At 43.9% G+C, this 15,994-nt stretch overlaps 2 protein-coding genes across 6 annotated transcripts in view; one reads left to right on the top strand and one right to left on the bottom strand.

The window, feature by feature from the left end:
- Positions 1 to 15,994, top strand: part of FEZ1 (fasciculation and elongation protein zeta 1) — a 124,366-nt gene that overhangs the window by 23,284 nt on the left and 85,088 nt on the right. Inside the window, exons 1-2 of one of the 4 annotated variants that reach the window (XM_054712765.1) lie at positions 196 to 261; positions 13,854 to 13,904. The gene's annotated coding sequence lies outside the window, so the exon portion shown is untranslated. Of the gene's footprint in view, positions 1 to 195; positions 262 to 13,853; positions 13,905 to 15,321; positions 15,386 to 15,994 lie in introns of those variants that run through there. The other 3 variants (XM_054712762.1, XM_054712763.1, XM_054712764.1) reach the window with 3 other exon arrangements.
- On the bottom strand, positions 4,276 to 15,899 carry EI24 (EI24 autophagy associated transmembrane protein). 2 transcript variants are annotated; one of them, XM_054712766.1, is made up of 12 exons: positions 15,733 to 15,899; positions 14,374 to 14,470; positions 13,112 to 13,222; positions 10,907 to 11,052; positions 10,275 to 10,335; positions 9,364 to 9,430; positions 8,742 to 8,866; positions 8,337 to 8,456; positions 7,886 to 7,997; positions 7,112 to 7,223; positions 6,642 to 6,716; positions 4,276 to 5,289 (listed from the first exon to the last, which is right to left on the bottom strand). In XM_054712766.1, the coding sequence occupies exons 2-12, from the start codon at positions 14,374 to 14,376 to the stop codon at positions 5,127 to 5,129; spliced, it is 1,095 nt and encodes a 364-aa protein (XP_054568741.1). In that variant the 5' UTR covers positions 14,377 to 14,470; positions 15,733 to 15,899; the 3' UTR covers positions 4,276 to 5,126. The 2 variants fall into 2 exon arrangements, with proteins under 2 accessions (XP_054568741.1, XP_008140792.1); XM_008142570.3 differs by lacking the exon at positions 14,374 to 14,470.

Raw genomic sequence — 15,994 nt, 5'->3', positions numbered from 1 at the left:
CTTCTTAAATGGGCAATACAGAAGTCACTTAGCATCCGGGAGGCGGGACTTTGTGACTCCGCCGAGCTGTGATTGGCCTGCTACTGAGAGCGTGAGTGCCGAAAGAACGTGCTCAAGGCAGTTTGGTTGAGGGCCGAGGAGTGACGTGTCGGTCTGAGGACCACGAGGAAGTCGTGGGGTGGCGACGGTGTGGCCCGTTGACCTCGGCCACGTGACCAGAAGCGGAAACTACGCGAAGGAACCACCGTCCTAAACACACAGGTATCTATTTCTTGTATTTATTTTCCACTTTCATCGATTTTTTTTCAAGTAACTTTTTCAGAAAAGCTGAACGGAAAGCAAACAGTTGACCCTGCTTTTATTTTGTCTTTAAGCATTAGCACAGCTAGGTTTAGAATTATAGGAACAAAATTGGGACCATCCTATTCCCCCCCCCCCCCCCCACACACACACACAGGAGCACAGACATTTTGAAGGCATTACAATTTTACCTGGAGTTGTTCTTGAGAAGTCTGATGCCAACGAGTCACATTCCTTTGTAGGTAACCTATTTTTCTCTGGTAAATTATTTTTTTCTGGGAGACCCCATTTATGGAGGTTTTTTTTCCCCCCTTTATTTTTCCTGCTGTACACTTGTCCCTTTCTATCTGCAAACTCCAGTTTTCACCATCAGTCCCGGAAATTTTTTATTTTATTCTTCATGTTTGTTTATTTTCTGAAGTTGCTGTTAGACAAATGGATGCCTGATCCTTGGATACCTGTGTGATTCTTACCTGTTTCCATATCTTGACCATTTTGCTCTACATTCACACAGTTTTATCTTGCACTTCTCTCACTTAGCCTCCCCGGTGTCACTTTTATAAGCCATCTCATCTTATGCCCATAACTGCCGTAATTTGCAAGGACTTTCCTATGTTGTCCCTTTTTTCACACCAATCTGTTCTTATTTCATTGATGCAGAAGCTTACAAAGTTAATGTGAAGGTAGTTATTATAATTTTTCAAGTTCCTTTATTTCTAGAATCACATTTCTCCCGGGGACAGGTGGTGTTATGTGTATTTGGTGAAAGCTCCTGAGATGATTTTGAGGGTGATCTCTGGTTAAGAATTACTTATCTCAATGGTCAAATGGGCCGAAACTGGTTTGGCTCAGTGGATAGAGCGTCGGCCTGCGGACTCAAGGGTCCCAGGTTCGATTCCGGTCAAGGGCATGCACCTTGGTTGCGGGCACATCCCCAGTAGGGGGTGTGCAAGAGGCAGCTGATCGATGTTTCTAATTCTCTATCCCTCTCTCTTCCTCTCTGTAAAAAATCAATAAAATGTATTTTAAAAATAAATAAAATAAAATAAAATAAATGGTCAAATGGTCACTATTTTCCCCCATAGGTCTGCAAGCACTACAAAACATCTAAATTTGAAACCATAGAATGGGTAAAATAAGAATGAGGCTTGCCCTGGCCGGTGTGGCTCAGTGGATAGAGCGTCGGCCTGTGGACTGAAAGGTCCCGGGTTCGATTCCGGTCAAGGGCATGTACCTTGGTTGCGGGCACATCCCCAGTGGGGGGTGTGCAGGAGGCAGCTGATGGATGTTTCTCTCTCATCCATGTTTCTAACTCTCTATTCCTCTCCCTTCCTCTCTGTAAAAAGTCAATAAAATATATATTTAAAAAAAAAAAAAGAATGAGGCTGAACATATAGCCTAATCTCTCAGCCTACTCAAAGATTCTAAATCCCAATGTCTTACTCAAGCTGAGACCTGTGAAAATAGTAGCTACCTATTGGAACATGCTTTTTAAAATTTTGCTTGATGGCCTAGCTGGTGTGGCTCAGTGTCATCCCATGCACCAAGAAGTCACTGGTTCAATTTCCTGATCAGGGCACATGCCTGGGTTGCAGGCTCCATCCCCAGTAGCGGGTGTACAGGAGGCAGCCAATGCTTCTCTTTCTCTCTTTCTTCCTAAAAAAATTAATAAAAATATACTTTAAAAATATGCTTGATCACTTTTGTCTCCTTCACTATACTGTTAGGTCCAAGTGGGCAGTTATCCTGTATTTCTGGTTCATCCTTGAATCCGCAGTGCCTGACAGAGAAGGTACTCAAATGCTTGTTATATGGTTAAGTCGGCGATTCTGCTACTTGAACCTTTCACCTGGTCTGTGGACTCATTTTAGGTCCATACAAAATATTCTACCGATATATCTATCGCTCAGCTCACATTGTTTAAAAAGCCTAAGTTATACTGACCTAAAGTCAGCTTCCTCTCAATTTCTGTGAGTCATGTAGCATAGAATTATTAATGGGGGGCTGGGATTGGAAGGGCTCATAATGACTCCTAAACTAAAGGTCTCTTCCATTGTATTACTGGTGATCTGATAACTTTTACCAGGGCCATCTCAGTACAGGTAAAGACATGAGTATAGAAGCTGAATGTCCTACTTCTATAATCAGAAAATAAGTAAATGTGAGACGAAAAATAGACAGTAGACAACTATAGTTGCCCTTTTATTCCCTGACTACAGGCCATAGATTTGTGCATATTGAAAGGAAATTAATTAAAAGGTGGCTGGTGGGGCGGGACTGGGCAAGACAGGCAGGACACACCCTGGAGCCAACCTCCCACGGTCCCTCCCCACCGGCCGCACCAGTGGCACCGAGGCTTGAAGGACATCTGCAGAGTGAGCGGGGTTCCTCCAGCAGGTGGGGTCCCTCCAGCAGGTGGGGTACCTCGGCCTGGCCTGCAGGGATCGGGCCAAAACCAGCAGTCCGACATCCCCCAAGGGGTCCCAGAGTGCCAGAGGGCACTCTGCAAAGTTGCTGTTGCTCGGCAGCTCCTGCTTGAGTGTCTGCCCCTTGGTGATCAGTGTGTCATAGCTACTGGTCGGAGCCTCTGCACCCTAGTGGTCATTGCACGTCATAGCTACCGGTCCGACAGTCGAGCTTAGGCTTTTATATACATTGATGTTATCCCTTTAAGGTGGTTCACAAACCTCTAACCTTGTCACTCCCTTCTTTGTCCCATTTCCTCTTAAACTTTATCTTGTCCCTTAATGTAAGAGCAATTAACAAGTCAGCTCATAAATATGTTCATTTAAGTTTCCAGCAGACTTAACTTACCCTCCCCAGGTCTGAAGCATCCAGTTTCTAATTCCCCCCAAGTTGCTGCAATGGACAACTCAGCTGTAAGCAGGATAAAAGGGTAGTGTTTTGAGCCCCATATACCTGTCCAGGCGGTGATGTCTATACCTGAGAAGAGCTTTTGTGAACATGATTCCTTAGATCCTACTGGTTACATGATTAAAACATGCTGATTTTCATTTTTAGTGATTACCAAATTTCTGTTGTAGATATGCCACAGGCTTGGCTTCTCAATTACACCCATAAAACTGCAGATTCCTCATTTCCAATCACTTAAACTTTTAAGCATTTTCTATAGCAAGACATAGTGCTGGATAAAATCGAGTGCCTTCATCCACTCAACCTCCCTCACCTTTCTAAACTAACACTAATTTAGTTGGTACACATACAATTTTCTGGCCACTTAACAGCTAATTGTAAAAACTTAAACTAATCTTAAGGCAATCAATGATCAGTTGCAAGCTGATGAAATACCAAGATCTTCAAAGCACCCCACAGCAACCTGGCAGTTCTCTGCAGTTCTAGTGACAAAGGACCAGGTGTCCAAAGGAGTACTGAAAGTAAACCTTTAAATTATGTCTTTTACAATTTTTTTGTTTGCACACGCTGGAAAACAATGCTTACCTCCAAAATGCCCACTATTTTAAAACTTTCTGCATCTTACACTTGGTTTTCATGTCCCAGCAGTGATTTTTAAACTCTTATTTTTGTCTTGTACATAGTACAGGTAGCCAAATGTCTAATCTCTTTTCTAATGAACATGTTCAATACACTGAAATCTGTAAGGATCTCTCTATCCACGAATACACAGATGTACACATAGTCTTTAAAACAAATAATATATCCCACATTCTTTCCAAGATGTTAACATGATCATCATAATGACATAATCCAAACCTCTCAGGTTACATTTTTTAGGACTAATCTCTCAAAAAACTATAAGCAAATTTATCCAAGACAAAGTCTCAGGTTCCATGAATATGTTTCTTGATGTGATCTGTAAATTCAACTATTTTACACCTTGTGGGAAACCAGCTCACATTTAATTGTGACATTTTAAAATTGTACAAGTTGTCTTATTTTGACATCGGTCCCCTCCCCCAATACTTGTCTCTTTAAAATGACAGAAAAACATCAATCACAGGTTTAATGGTTTTAATAAGTTTACCCCTTCAGTTCTGATTTGCAGCACCCAGTATCCCCTTTGAAACATCAGACAGACCCGACAATGGCCGACAGTAAATTTCAGACCTGCAGAGTTTAAAAGTTCAGGTTCTCTGAGCATTCTGTGTTGCAGTGGCACTTGTCCAAAACTGGTACCTCCCTGTGGTTGGGGAACGTTAAATGTACCAGTGAAAAGAGCTTTTTCCCCTTCAAGGGGAAGAAAAATCACTCCTTAAAACCCAGCAGATCTGGCCGTGAGGTCTTTCCTCCTGTCCCATCTCTTCGGGCTTATTTTTTTGCAGTGGAGCAAGAGAGACCAAAATCTAACCTGAGTTACAAGAAACAAGACAGTGATGGCTATAAAGGGAGTGACCAGGAGTAACAGATACTCCTTTACCTCCCACATCCAATGTATGTGCTTCACAGAAAAACAACAAAAATAACAGGTCCACAAAATACAAAAGCTAGAATTACAAAATCCATTCATCCCAGGGTGATGGAAGGCAGGAAGGGGGGTGGCAGGGTAAATGGCACGGGGAGATAAAGTACTCGAATCAGTCCAGGTGCGGGGGGGCTGGCAAATGCTAGAAAAGAGCTGCAGAAAAACCTGTGGGCCTTTCAGACGCACAGGTGTTGAAAGTCCACAGACTGGTGTCGGGAGATGGCACCTTACGTGCACCAGAGACAAAACCCCCAATTCCTCAGACGGGAATACGCAGAGGGCCCCCCGCAGAGTGGGTCCTGCCTTCCCTGGTGGGGGCGGTGAACAAGGAAAGAACTGCACAGCCTCCTTCAATCCCACTCATTCCCTCTGGATGGCAGGTGCCTCAGTGGCCTGCAGCAGCCTTCAGTTTGGCAGGAGACGGATGCGGGGAAGGGAACTTCTCTGCAGAGGCTGAGCTACTCAGGGCGGACTGCAGGTAGACCGTCTTGTGGAAGAGCCTGTTGCTTAAGAAAACCACCAAGGAGAAGAGGCGCAACTGGAAAAGGCTAAAAGGCAAGAAAGCCAACTTGTTAGATCCCCAGCTGATCAGAATTATTATTTGTCTACATTCAATTTAAAATGACATGGAAAATAAGACAAGTGAAATTTGATCAAGGAAGTACAGAGAGTAGGCACAGTACAGATATTGGACACATGGATTAAACAGGCAACTAAACTAAAGAATGTACTGGGTCCTGTCACTGTCATAAGCGTAATGAACTTACCACCATTTGAAGTATCAAAGCTTACTGGAAATAAATGTATATTGCAGATTAATTCTGATCCAAGAAGCACTTTTCTATAACTGACTTTAGGGCACAAACTTCAAGCTATGGCTGAAGACATCATATTGCTGTATGTGTTTCATTTTCAAGAGAGTTTCAAGACAAAGTCAACTATTCCAACTAAGACTCACACTGAGCATTGCTGGACAGCAAGAATAAGCAAAAACTCAAAACAGATCTGACATAATTGTGTATCCTCACTGACTTAACCAAAATTGAGCAAAGACTGAGCTTTTCTTTGAAGTGATAAAACTTTTGGAGTGCTAGTATTACTGCTAAAGACTCCTTTTAACCTTTTGCACTCGGATGTCGAGTGTGACTCGGCACTGTTAGCATTAGAATAAAGGAATCGAGAAAAAAAGCGAGTGCAAAGGGTTAAAATACTTTGTTTTACTATCATCTATACTAATAAAAGGGTAATATGCTAATTAGACCAGGAGACCTTCCGGATGTCCTTCCGGACAAAGCCATGGTGGCGGGGCCAAGGCAGAGGTGGTTGGAGGCTAGCAGGCCAGTGGGGGGGAAGGGGGGGCGGCAGTTGGGGGAGAGCAGGCCAGTAGAGGGGGGCAGTTGGGGGTGAAGAGGCCGGCAGGGGAGGCAGTCGGACATCCCCCTAGGGGTCCTAGGTTGGAGAGGGTGCAGGCCGGCTGAGGGATACCCTCCCCCCGCCCCACTGTGCACGAATTTCGTGCACCAGGCCACTAGTTATCAATAAATTCCTATAGCCAGACACATGGGCCCAATGCCTTTTCAAAAAGTTGGCTATTATTACAAAAATGAACATAATTACCAGTGTTTACAAGTGCCTTATTCAGTAAATTGTTAAATTTTTAAAATATATATTATAGCATCAATTTTAAAAACATATTCATGTACATATATATGCATGGGGAAAATTTTGGGATATATCCCAGAAGTGTTTTTCTTGCATTAAACTGTACATTAATGTTTTCCAGCAATGTAAGAGGTTATTTTTTAAAATGTCTCATTCATATAATTGTGGTATTATAGCCCCAATCCTTTACACAGAAAAAAACGTTACTACACTTTGGCTAGCACCGGATAATACTTACTAAGCTTTGCCAGGGGTCTTTGCTTCATTGGCGCTAATAATGAATAAAGGAAAGAGGATAGAGAAGAGGCAGCCACTGTAAAAAAAAAAAAAAAAGAAAAATAATTAGTCACCTTCCTAACAGCCATGACTTTGGAGAAGACATGAGAAGCCCAAAAATCCTTTGCCTCTGGTGCTAACATTATAGCTTGATAAGCCCTTAATAAATCAAACACATCTTTAAAATTTAAAAAAAGGATTTTTCTAAGCGCTGGCGATGTTTAACACTGCTCCAGGAGGCAACATAGATAAAACATGGCATATAGGTCCTGCAGACTAGATGTTAATATTGACAAATGTCTAGGAGAAAGTCCTATACATCCTAACAGTCAACAGGAATGAAGAATGCCTAGCACAGAACCAGGCATCCAGAAGATGCTCCCTACGCTGAGTTTTGTACCAGTCCCCCTCCGGTCCCTCCAGCCAATTTACCTGATAATGTATGAGGACTGCATTGCTGTGAGGAAAGCCAGAGGTAAACCAAATCCAAAGTAGTAAGGCCAATTCCTCTCTATGTTTGACAACCGCTGGTGCATTTCAATACCTAAAACAAGGAGCCAACACAATTAAAATTCTTACTTCCTTTTCCTAAAATGACTAAATACAGGAGACAAGTTTGAGTTTTGGATATAGGTCTGCCATTTAGAAAACAGTTAAAACAGATAATTCAGCCTTGTCCAAATGTGATAAAAGATTTGCGACAAAGTTTTTACAAGTCAGTAATCACAATTTCAAAGCTGGCAGGCTAAGTGAATTACGAATTACACCACCAGCATCCTTTGTCAGGATTAGTCCTAAGCAAAGCGAGATATCAAATAAAAAGTTAGCCATCTCCTAGAAATTAACCTCTTTCAACCATACATACCCAGGCAAATATGTCAAGGGCTTTTAAAATACCCAAAATTATCTGAATGCACTGACGTCAAATTAATTTCTCTAATTCAGAAGAACTTCTGCTCATTTATGGCTCAGTCAGAGCTACATCACATTAAGCACCATAAAGGTAATGCTCCATTGCTGTACCCCCCAGCATCAGAGTTAAGGGTTAATTAAGCCAAATGTGAGTGCCCTCTTGCCAAAGACACTACTTCCTTCCAAAGATGCCAAGGGCCTAAGGATTAAGTAGTTTTAAGACGTTTGCTCAGCAGCAGCATTTCCAAGGGGAGCTTCCAAGTTTTAGTTTTGAGTCTCTTCAGATGGACTTACCTTTATTGAACCAACGATATTCAAAGCAGTAGAGTGAGTAGAGAAGGGACATATGCAGGAGACTAACCAGCTGGCCAACAAGGTGGATGGGAAAGAGACTCACAAACATCCCCTGAAGAACAAACATGGAAAATCTTAATTCCAGAGTTTCAGAGACCCAACGCTGTTCACCTGCCACTGAGTCATTACTCTGCCCCGAGAGCCGTTCAGTTGCTTCTCAAATTTCTGAAGAGCAGGAGAGTGGAGAATGCCCAGGTGGTAGGAAAGGGCAGGTAAATTCATGTTTTCTTATTCTGTGATTTTTAAATTCCCTAGTTTCTGTAAAAACTTATTTAAAAATCATTACCTCCCTTAAAGCATATCGGCCCCAGTATAAATGCAATACCCCCTCCGTGTAAACGCCCTCCAGGGAACCTTTTCTTCTGAAAGCTGGGCATGTGCCCCGTCTCACCTGGATGAGGAAGAGAGCCTGGAGCAGAAGGTTGAAGAGCATGTCAGCAATGATTTTGCTAACACTAGGGAATGGGTGAGGCTTCCTCCCTGATACCTCGAACGCCAGGTCGGCTATATCCTGTAACAGAGAAAGTAGCTCACCCAACCAGGAACAAAATGGCCCCAATGTCCATCCCAAAGCTAAGGCCACTGATCTTCCCTTAAACGTGCCAGGTGAGAAAAGCTCTGTTGGCCCGACACAGTTATTCCATTTCACAGGAGCACAAACACCACCCACTGGCTGCGCGACCAAGAAAGGCTGGGAGATTGCTCCCTACAAAGGCCACCAACTTCACAGGCTAAAACCTGCCACCCGGCACCCCTCCTGCTACAGGACCCAGCCTCCATTCCGCCCTGGACCTACTTGGAACCAAATGGCATTCACCACTTTGCTAAGCACAAACAGGGGGAGCACCCAGAGAGCACTGAAAATGGACGTGAGGAAGAATTCCAGCCACGACCAAACATCTCCGTGTAGAGACGGATCACCTACGAAAGAGGGAAAGAGTTAGCTTAACTGGAGAAATGGAAAACCGGAAGACCAAATATGGAACCCCTAACTATTCCTCCCCACCCCAGCCCCACACATATCTTGCCTTTTTCAGATAGTCTTATTCTTTGCAGACACACCAAATTCTGGCCACAACTCCCGGTCAGAGTAGCCATAGATATGTGCTGCTTGCCTTGAGACAAACCTGCTTACCTGGTGGTGACTGAGATGTCACGGTGATTAACAGTAAACAATATGCAGGAAACCACCTGAGTTCAAATCCCAGCTCTGCCGTTTACTAATGTTTTAACCTTGGTAACTAACTTTCATTTCCTCACCCATAAAAGGACATCTATAACAATACCCACTCAAAGGGTTGTTGAGAGGTTTGAGTTAAGAACATCCCGAGCTCCTGGTACATAGAAAGAGCTCCATAGACTGAGGGAGACAGGAAAATAAATCTACCTCTATCCCAGGCAGCCAGCACCATACTTACCAATAATCTGGGCAGTTACTGACTGAAGTACAGGAATAAACACTCGATAAAACAAGAGGAGACTGAACTAAAGGAAAGAAGCAAGAGGGTAAATATTAAAAGCCCTTCTTCAAAAAAAAAGAGTTCCAAGTTTCAGTGCAATTATTTTCCAGATGGAGGTGACTTTATCAATTAGAAGGCCTGAGCAGCACCAAAACTGGACCCACTTCTATTCCCAATACTCCATCTAAGAGGCACAAACCTGATACTGCCTATAAAAACAGTAAAACTCTGGGGGCAGAGAAGAACATTTCAGATAGTATACAGGACAAAATAAAGGCACAGACTAAGTACATAGTAATATTTTATTAATTAAAGTTAACACCTGGGAATATCTGTGAAATGTTTAAATTAAGGAAACACATCGAATTCCAAGTCTAAGGAAATATTTAACTACCTGTTTATTAAAATACTCAAATTTCACCTAAGCCTGGGTTGCTTCTCACTTAATTGTAGGCCATCTTTTCTGGTGTGGGTTTCAGTAGATATCAATTCTAAAAGATTGCTATAACCAGATGAGGGGAGACCCTTGTCCTCATCCATCTGTCATTTCCCTCTGATCCCCCAGAGATGCTCTTAGCGAAAATGTCCAAACAATGTCAAGAGAAATTATTAACCAATAACAACATTAAAACATGTGAATAAGTAATTTAAAAAACTTATTTTAGGGATTGCCCTTTATTTACACACAAGTGTTCTCTGAGTGAGAGTAAAAGTACTCCAGTTACATAGAATCCTAAATTCTGGTCTTAAGCATGTGTCAGCTGGTAAAAGCTACTTGTCTCAGTTTAAAAAAAACAGAAGAGCAATATTAACAGCAACAATGTGAAGATACTTAAAAGGCACCTAGAATTTAAGGAAAAAGAACTTACCCAGAATACTCCGCCATTCCAAGCGCAGCACTGGAAAATTCTACTAACGATACGTGGCTCACTGGAAAAGAACACATGTATTTAGCTTACAAGGCAGATAGGTCATCTCCATACTGTCATTCAGTAGCTCCAAATTTTATATCTTTTGTTGGTATTAATTTTCCAGCACCTGTTGTTCTCCCAGTATTCTCCTAATGTCAGTCAATAAGAAAAGACTAAAAATATTTCTAGACAAGCAGCTTTTCTCAGGACAAAAATTTGTTTTCTAAAATCCAAGACTGGAGAAGATTAAAAGAGGATGTCTGGAGTTCTACCAATAAATAAATCCATATAGGCTCTCCTAGAAGTATCCATCAACCCAAATAATTCTTTTGTGGTTCTCTATTCATCATTCTGATTAAAAAACAAGCACCATGACATTTGAGCAAGGATTACTGCTAAACCCATGTAGGCGGATGGGGGAGAATAACATCACATTTTGGGGGGCGAGAGTATAAAAAACAATGGCGTGCTACTAAAACTCCAAGTCACTACATACAGTCTCAGTTGTATGCTGAGGAGCAGTCATGTCCTGAAGGGCCTTCCCTTAGAGGGGGGCTCAGACATTCCCGACGCCAGCCGCCACTCCTTACCTCTCTTGCTTCCTCTCTATGCTCTGGGCTCTCCTTTGCGCCAGGACACTGCTTGCCCTTCTTCGACGCTGCTCCTCTCTCTTTTGCTGAATTCGAGCATCGAGCTTTGAGATGGTACAAATCCCCCAGATGGAGTCTTTGATTCCCTGTAGACAAGAGTATTTAAAGAGGGAAAATTATGGCTCAGGGAATACTTATATGCAGTAAAGTGATATCATAGTGGAAACCACTATACTTGTTTTGCTATGTGGCTTATGGGAACGTTGATTTTTTTATTTATTTTGAAATAATTCCCATTTTGTAGAAGAGTTGCAAGAATGGGAAACTTCCTAATACCCTTTCCTCCAGGTTCACCAGATTAATATTTGCCACATTTACTACTATATGTAAAATAGGGTCACACACACATTTTTTCCAAGTCATTTGAGAATGGGTTGCTACATCATATCCCTTTACTTTAACTTCAGTGTGTATTTCTTAAATAATGAACAATGACAGTATGGCTGGAGGAGAATGTCCTTAAAGAGTGTATGATGTGGGGGAGGGCTGTTAATTCTATAAAGACTGTGACAGAGGCACTGGCCAACCATACTGGAAGAGCTTCCAATAGCAGAAAGTTTACTGTTTGCCACAGAACGGCCAATCACCCACATACCAAACATCTCCAATGAGCTAGACATGGGCCATATGGAAATGCTCAAGAAACACAGCAGGAAAAGCATACAAGTAAAACAACTCCAAAACCTAGAGTTTAATTAAGTGCCACAACACTTTTATGTCCAAAGTAGAGTGGTAGCGTTGGGGTACCTGACTTCATGGAGCAGCAGCACAAAAAGGCAACCTGGAAGCAATGGTGAGCCTGGAGTTAAGGATGGCATTTCCACCCACTGTTATTAGCCCAAGTAAGCGTTGGAGATAATCACCAGGATACAGAGACACGGGCCAGTTTATGAACTACCGACTGACAGGACCATAAAGTGGCACAGTGTGCACCTGATCGTTTACCTATGAGTAATTTTTAGTCTTATTTTGCTTTTAATTTCTAAATCTTTCACAAATAGTTTAAATATTCCAGACAGTAGAGTTCTAATGGCTAAGGGCCTAGTATGTACTAGAATGATGACAGGGTCCCCACCTGAGACATTTGCAGCTCCTGGGGCAGACAGACATGTCAAGTGTACAATGCAGAACTGATCCAGGGTTGAAATTTTATCACACAAGGAGGTAAAGGTATGAAAAGCAGATCACATTGCATAGAGTCTCTTTAGCCCTTCTAAGATACTCCTTCAATTTCTCTTTTAACTCAAACTCCCCAGCCCCATCAGAACTGGCCTCTCTCCTGCTCCTAGGAATATAGCTAGAGGGGCCATAGCTAGGGCATTAGACCTCAGACATCCACTATAACAGAATTTTCTTTTAAATATATTTTATTGATTTTTTACAGAGAGGAAGGAAGAGGGATCGAGAGTTAGATGAGAGAGAAACATCGATCAGCTGCCTCCTGCACACTCCCTATTGGGTATGTGCCCGCAACCAAGGTACATGCCCTTGGCCCAGCAGGCGTGGCTCAGGGGTTGAGCATCGACCTATGAACCAAGGTACATGCCCTTGACTGGAATCGAACCTGGGACCCTTGAGTCCACAGGCCGATGCTCTAGCCACTGAGCCAAACCGGTTAGGGCCACTATAACAGAATTTTATGCCATTGGAAATCTGGGTGACTAGGTTCTAAGCAGATCTTTATGGAACATTTTCCTAGAGCATCACCTGCACCTTATAAAATGGGGGTGTCTCTAATATAAATCCAAATGTAGTTAGTTTACATAACAGTAATGTAACCAATGTTCATTGCTTAGTTTTGACCAGTGTCATGGTTACAGAAGATACTAACATTAGCACAACCTAGTGAAGGATACAGGGGAACTCTGTACTATCTTGCAACTTTTCTGTTAATTCTAAAGTTATCCCAAAATAAAGTTAAAAATTTTTTAAAAAGACTCTGGACCCAAGCTGACCAGGATTCTCATACGATAGACACCAGAAAGGTCTACCAAGCTTCTGCAAGCTAGGGTAATACCTATCTCTTGAGTGGAGTGGATTAGAATGAAAACCTGTATGTGAAGGACCCAACAAATACGAATAACTAAAGGATTTCCTAGTCAGTTCCTACAGCAAAAGGGTCAGGAGATGGCATGAGGTACTCACCCGGGCAAGGTCCTGGAGAAAGGTTTTGACACTGTCAGCCATATCTTCGCCACCCAAACTACCAACTATATAGAGGAGAGAAGCACCCCAAAATCTTTCATCATGAAGAACCTGGAAACAGAGATAATGGGAGAAAAGTATTTATCTAAAGATAAGTAACTTCATGTACATTTCTGCATGATGCCATTTTTCACATACCTGCATCTCTAATAGGAGTGCAGTAGATTCTAGCCTTTAGATACTAGGACAGTGAACTGAGTAAGGTTATCCCAGCAACTAATAAAATCTGCAATGGATAAGTTACTTTTTAATTTAATTTCACTTTTACAGGGGTAAATGGCTCTGGGACCAGTAATCTCCTCACTGGACTTTGATGTCCCTAACTTCCCCCACACACATTCCAATATCCCCTCGAGCTATAGTTATGCTTGGTGTATAACCTCTAACACTTGAATGAAAGTACAAGAGCAAGATGAAAGTTCTAGCAAAAATTACTAAATATGCACTTCAGGCACAAGGCCCCCTAGCACACAGTTCAGTTTTAAGGCATGATGTGAAATTTCCCACCAAGACCTCCAAGATGGGCCTCCATACGCTTTCCAATTTTAAAATATACATATAAAAGTGCAATTTTAGTAAGCATGCAAGACACAGTGGATTTTATTTAAACTAGGCCAAAAAAAAAGTTCACGTGTACAAATAATTCTTTAACTCACTACAACTTTCCCATTTTATTTCTCAGGTAAACGACAAATCTACCTTCAAAACTTAAGAACTTGAAAGCTCATTATCTGTAAGTATTCTTCAAATTTGTGTACCCCTTTAATGTCATTCAGGTGAATGATGAAACCCACTTTCAAAAATTTTATTAAGAAATTGGGATTCTAGCCCTGGCCAGTGTACTCAATGGTTAGAGCATCAGCCCATGCACCTAAGGGTCGCAGGTTCAACTCCCCCCTCTCCCTCCCTTCTACTCTCTCTGAAAAAGCAATGGGAAAAATATCCTCAGGTGAGGATTAACAAAAACAAAAAAAAAAAAAAAACTTGGGATTCTAGAATTCTCAATCCTAATTAAAGAGATAGCTCATAAAGACAGAATTTCACAGGCAGCTTGTATAAACCTCAAACTTCAAAACGTAAGCACACTTTCCCTGACCTAAAACCACCTCACCAAACTGTACCTTCTTGACCCAACTGGACTAATGCCACCCAGAACTGAAAGAGCAGGGACTATAACAGCAGGAAGAAGGTAACTTGCACACCATCTGAACCGTCTGCTCCTTAGGTCAAATCCTACACAGACGCACTCCCTTCAGGTGGAGAGGTTTCCAGGGTGAGAAACTTCTCTTAATACTCCCACTTGAAAACAAACAAAAAAACCATCTCAGAGTGCAAGATAACTCAGTGCCAGGCGAGTAGCAAAATGCTCAAATGATGTCACACAAGACACTGGTTTGGAAAGACTTAACACGAATCCACTCTTTACCAGCTACTTACTAATCTATATATTAAGGGTATTAAAATCCTCATGTTTTTAAGTGCCGTAACATGAAAATAAAAACTTCTCTATCAACATAATCGCACTCCAAAATGAGCTATCGTGGGAGTGTAAGAAGCCACATATTTAGTGTGGATTCCTCACAGGGCATAGAGAGCCCGAAGCAGGTCAACCCTAGGCCAGTAGAACAGCTCTGTTATCTGAACCATGGCCATTAACACCTGGCTTCTGCCTGTACCGAGTGGCAGGTTACCTACTGACCAACAGTGGCCTTTGAAAGATGGGTCACTTCCATTCTACGCGGAGAACCTAGCGGCCTTCCCACGGGAATATTTGGGATTTGCCGGTTTGACAAAAAGCTGAGGCGTGGACAAAAGGAACCTGCCCCAATCTGAGACCAACCACACAGAGACTGAATAGCGTAGCGGGGACCCTCCAACTAACCTGGAAGGAGAGAAGGTGCAACTGGTTCACATTCTGTTACAGACGGGGAAACTGAGTCTCCAAAGATGAATGGCTTACCACCCAAGGTGACAGCAAAGCGATGGGCTACAGCCAACTTGGAAACCCCGGGGTTCTACCCTCGGTCGGACTTTTAACTCCAGAGGACTGTTGTTTACCCCGGGCGTTCCACGGACAACATGTCTCTTAATCCTGGAAATACCCGTGGCCACTGAATGCCTCGCCGTCATTAGAACTTAGGCGGCATCTCCGGAGACACGAAGCCCAAGTCCGGAAAGCAGGAGGCGGGCAGACCCGCTGCAGGTGCGGGAAAGGTGAGCACCCTGCTTTCCACCGGCCCCTGGACTGGCTCCAGGTCTGCCCGGTCGCGGCTCCCGGAGGTCCTCGGCAATTCCCACTGAAAACCGCGATCTCCCTCCGCGCCCGCAGCGGGCACCAGGCGCGGAGCCGCTCGCCTCGCACCTCGGTCACACGGCGGCTAGGCACAGCCGCGCCGCACCTGGGCGTTCTCCTTCCAGCGGGGGTCCCTCCCGGGGTCCCTCCCGCAACCACACGACCCCGAGCTCGGGCCCTGCAGACCCTCACCGCCCCCACCGCACGCTCCCCACGCCCAGGTCCCTGCCGCGCGCCAGTGGCCTGGCTCCGCCGAGCCTGCACCTACCCGGCAGCTCCGCCGCTCGGCTCCGACCCGGCCCCTCGCTCACCGCGGGCCACTGGACCCTCCGCGCCGACAGCCGGCAGCCGCCCGGGCGCTCCCAGGGCCGAGGCCGCTGCGCCCGCACTGGGCATGCCCGGGCCGCGCGGGGCGGTGGGAAGTCGACGGGCGCGGAGCCATCGGCCCAGGGCGGAGGGGGCGGGGCCGCTGCGGCGGAGGGGGCGGGGCCAAACTGCACCTGCACTGGGCATGCCCGGGAGGCTGGGGC

This window comes from Eptesicus fuscus, chromosome 23 (assembly GCF_027574615.1).
Source record: "Eptesicus fuscus isolate TK198812 chromosome 23, DD_ASM_mEF_20220401, whole genome shotgun sequence".
Lineage (NCBI taxonomy): Eukaryota > Metazoa > Chordata > Mammalia > Chiroptera > Vespertilionidae > Eptesicus > Eptesicus fuscus.
This window is presented reverse-complemented; position numbering and strand designations above follow the sequence as displayed.

What these genes read in the sequence shown, in the direction of transcription:
- EI24 (XM_054712766.1), bottom strand. An exon ending in GGAATGGCGGAGTATTCTGG is followed by an intron (nt 9,431 to 10,274) that starts GTAAGTTCTTTT and finishes TCTTTCCTTTAG; the next exon opens with TTCAGTCTCCTCTTGTTTTA. An exon ending in AAGACCCCTGGCAAAGCTTA is followed by an intron (nt 5,290 to 6,641) that starts GTAAGTATTATC and finishes CTTGCCTTTTAG; the next exon opens with CCTTTTCCAGTTGCGCCTCT.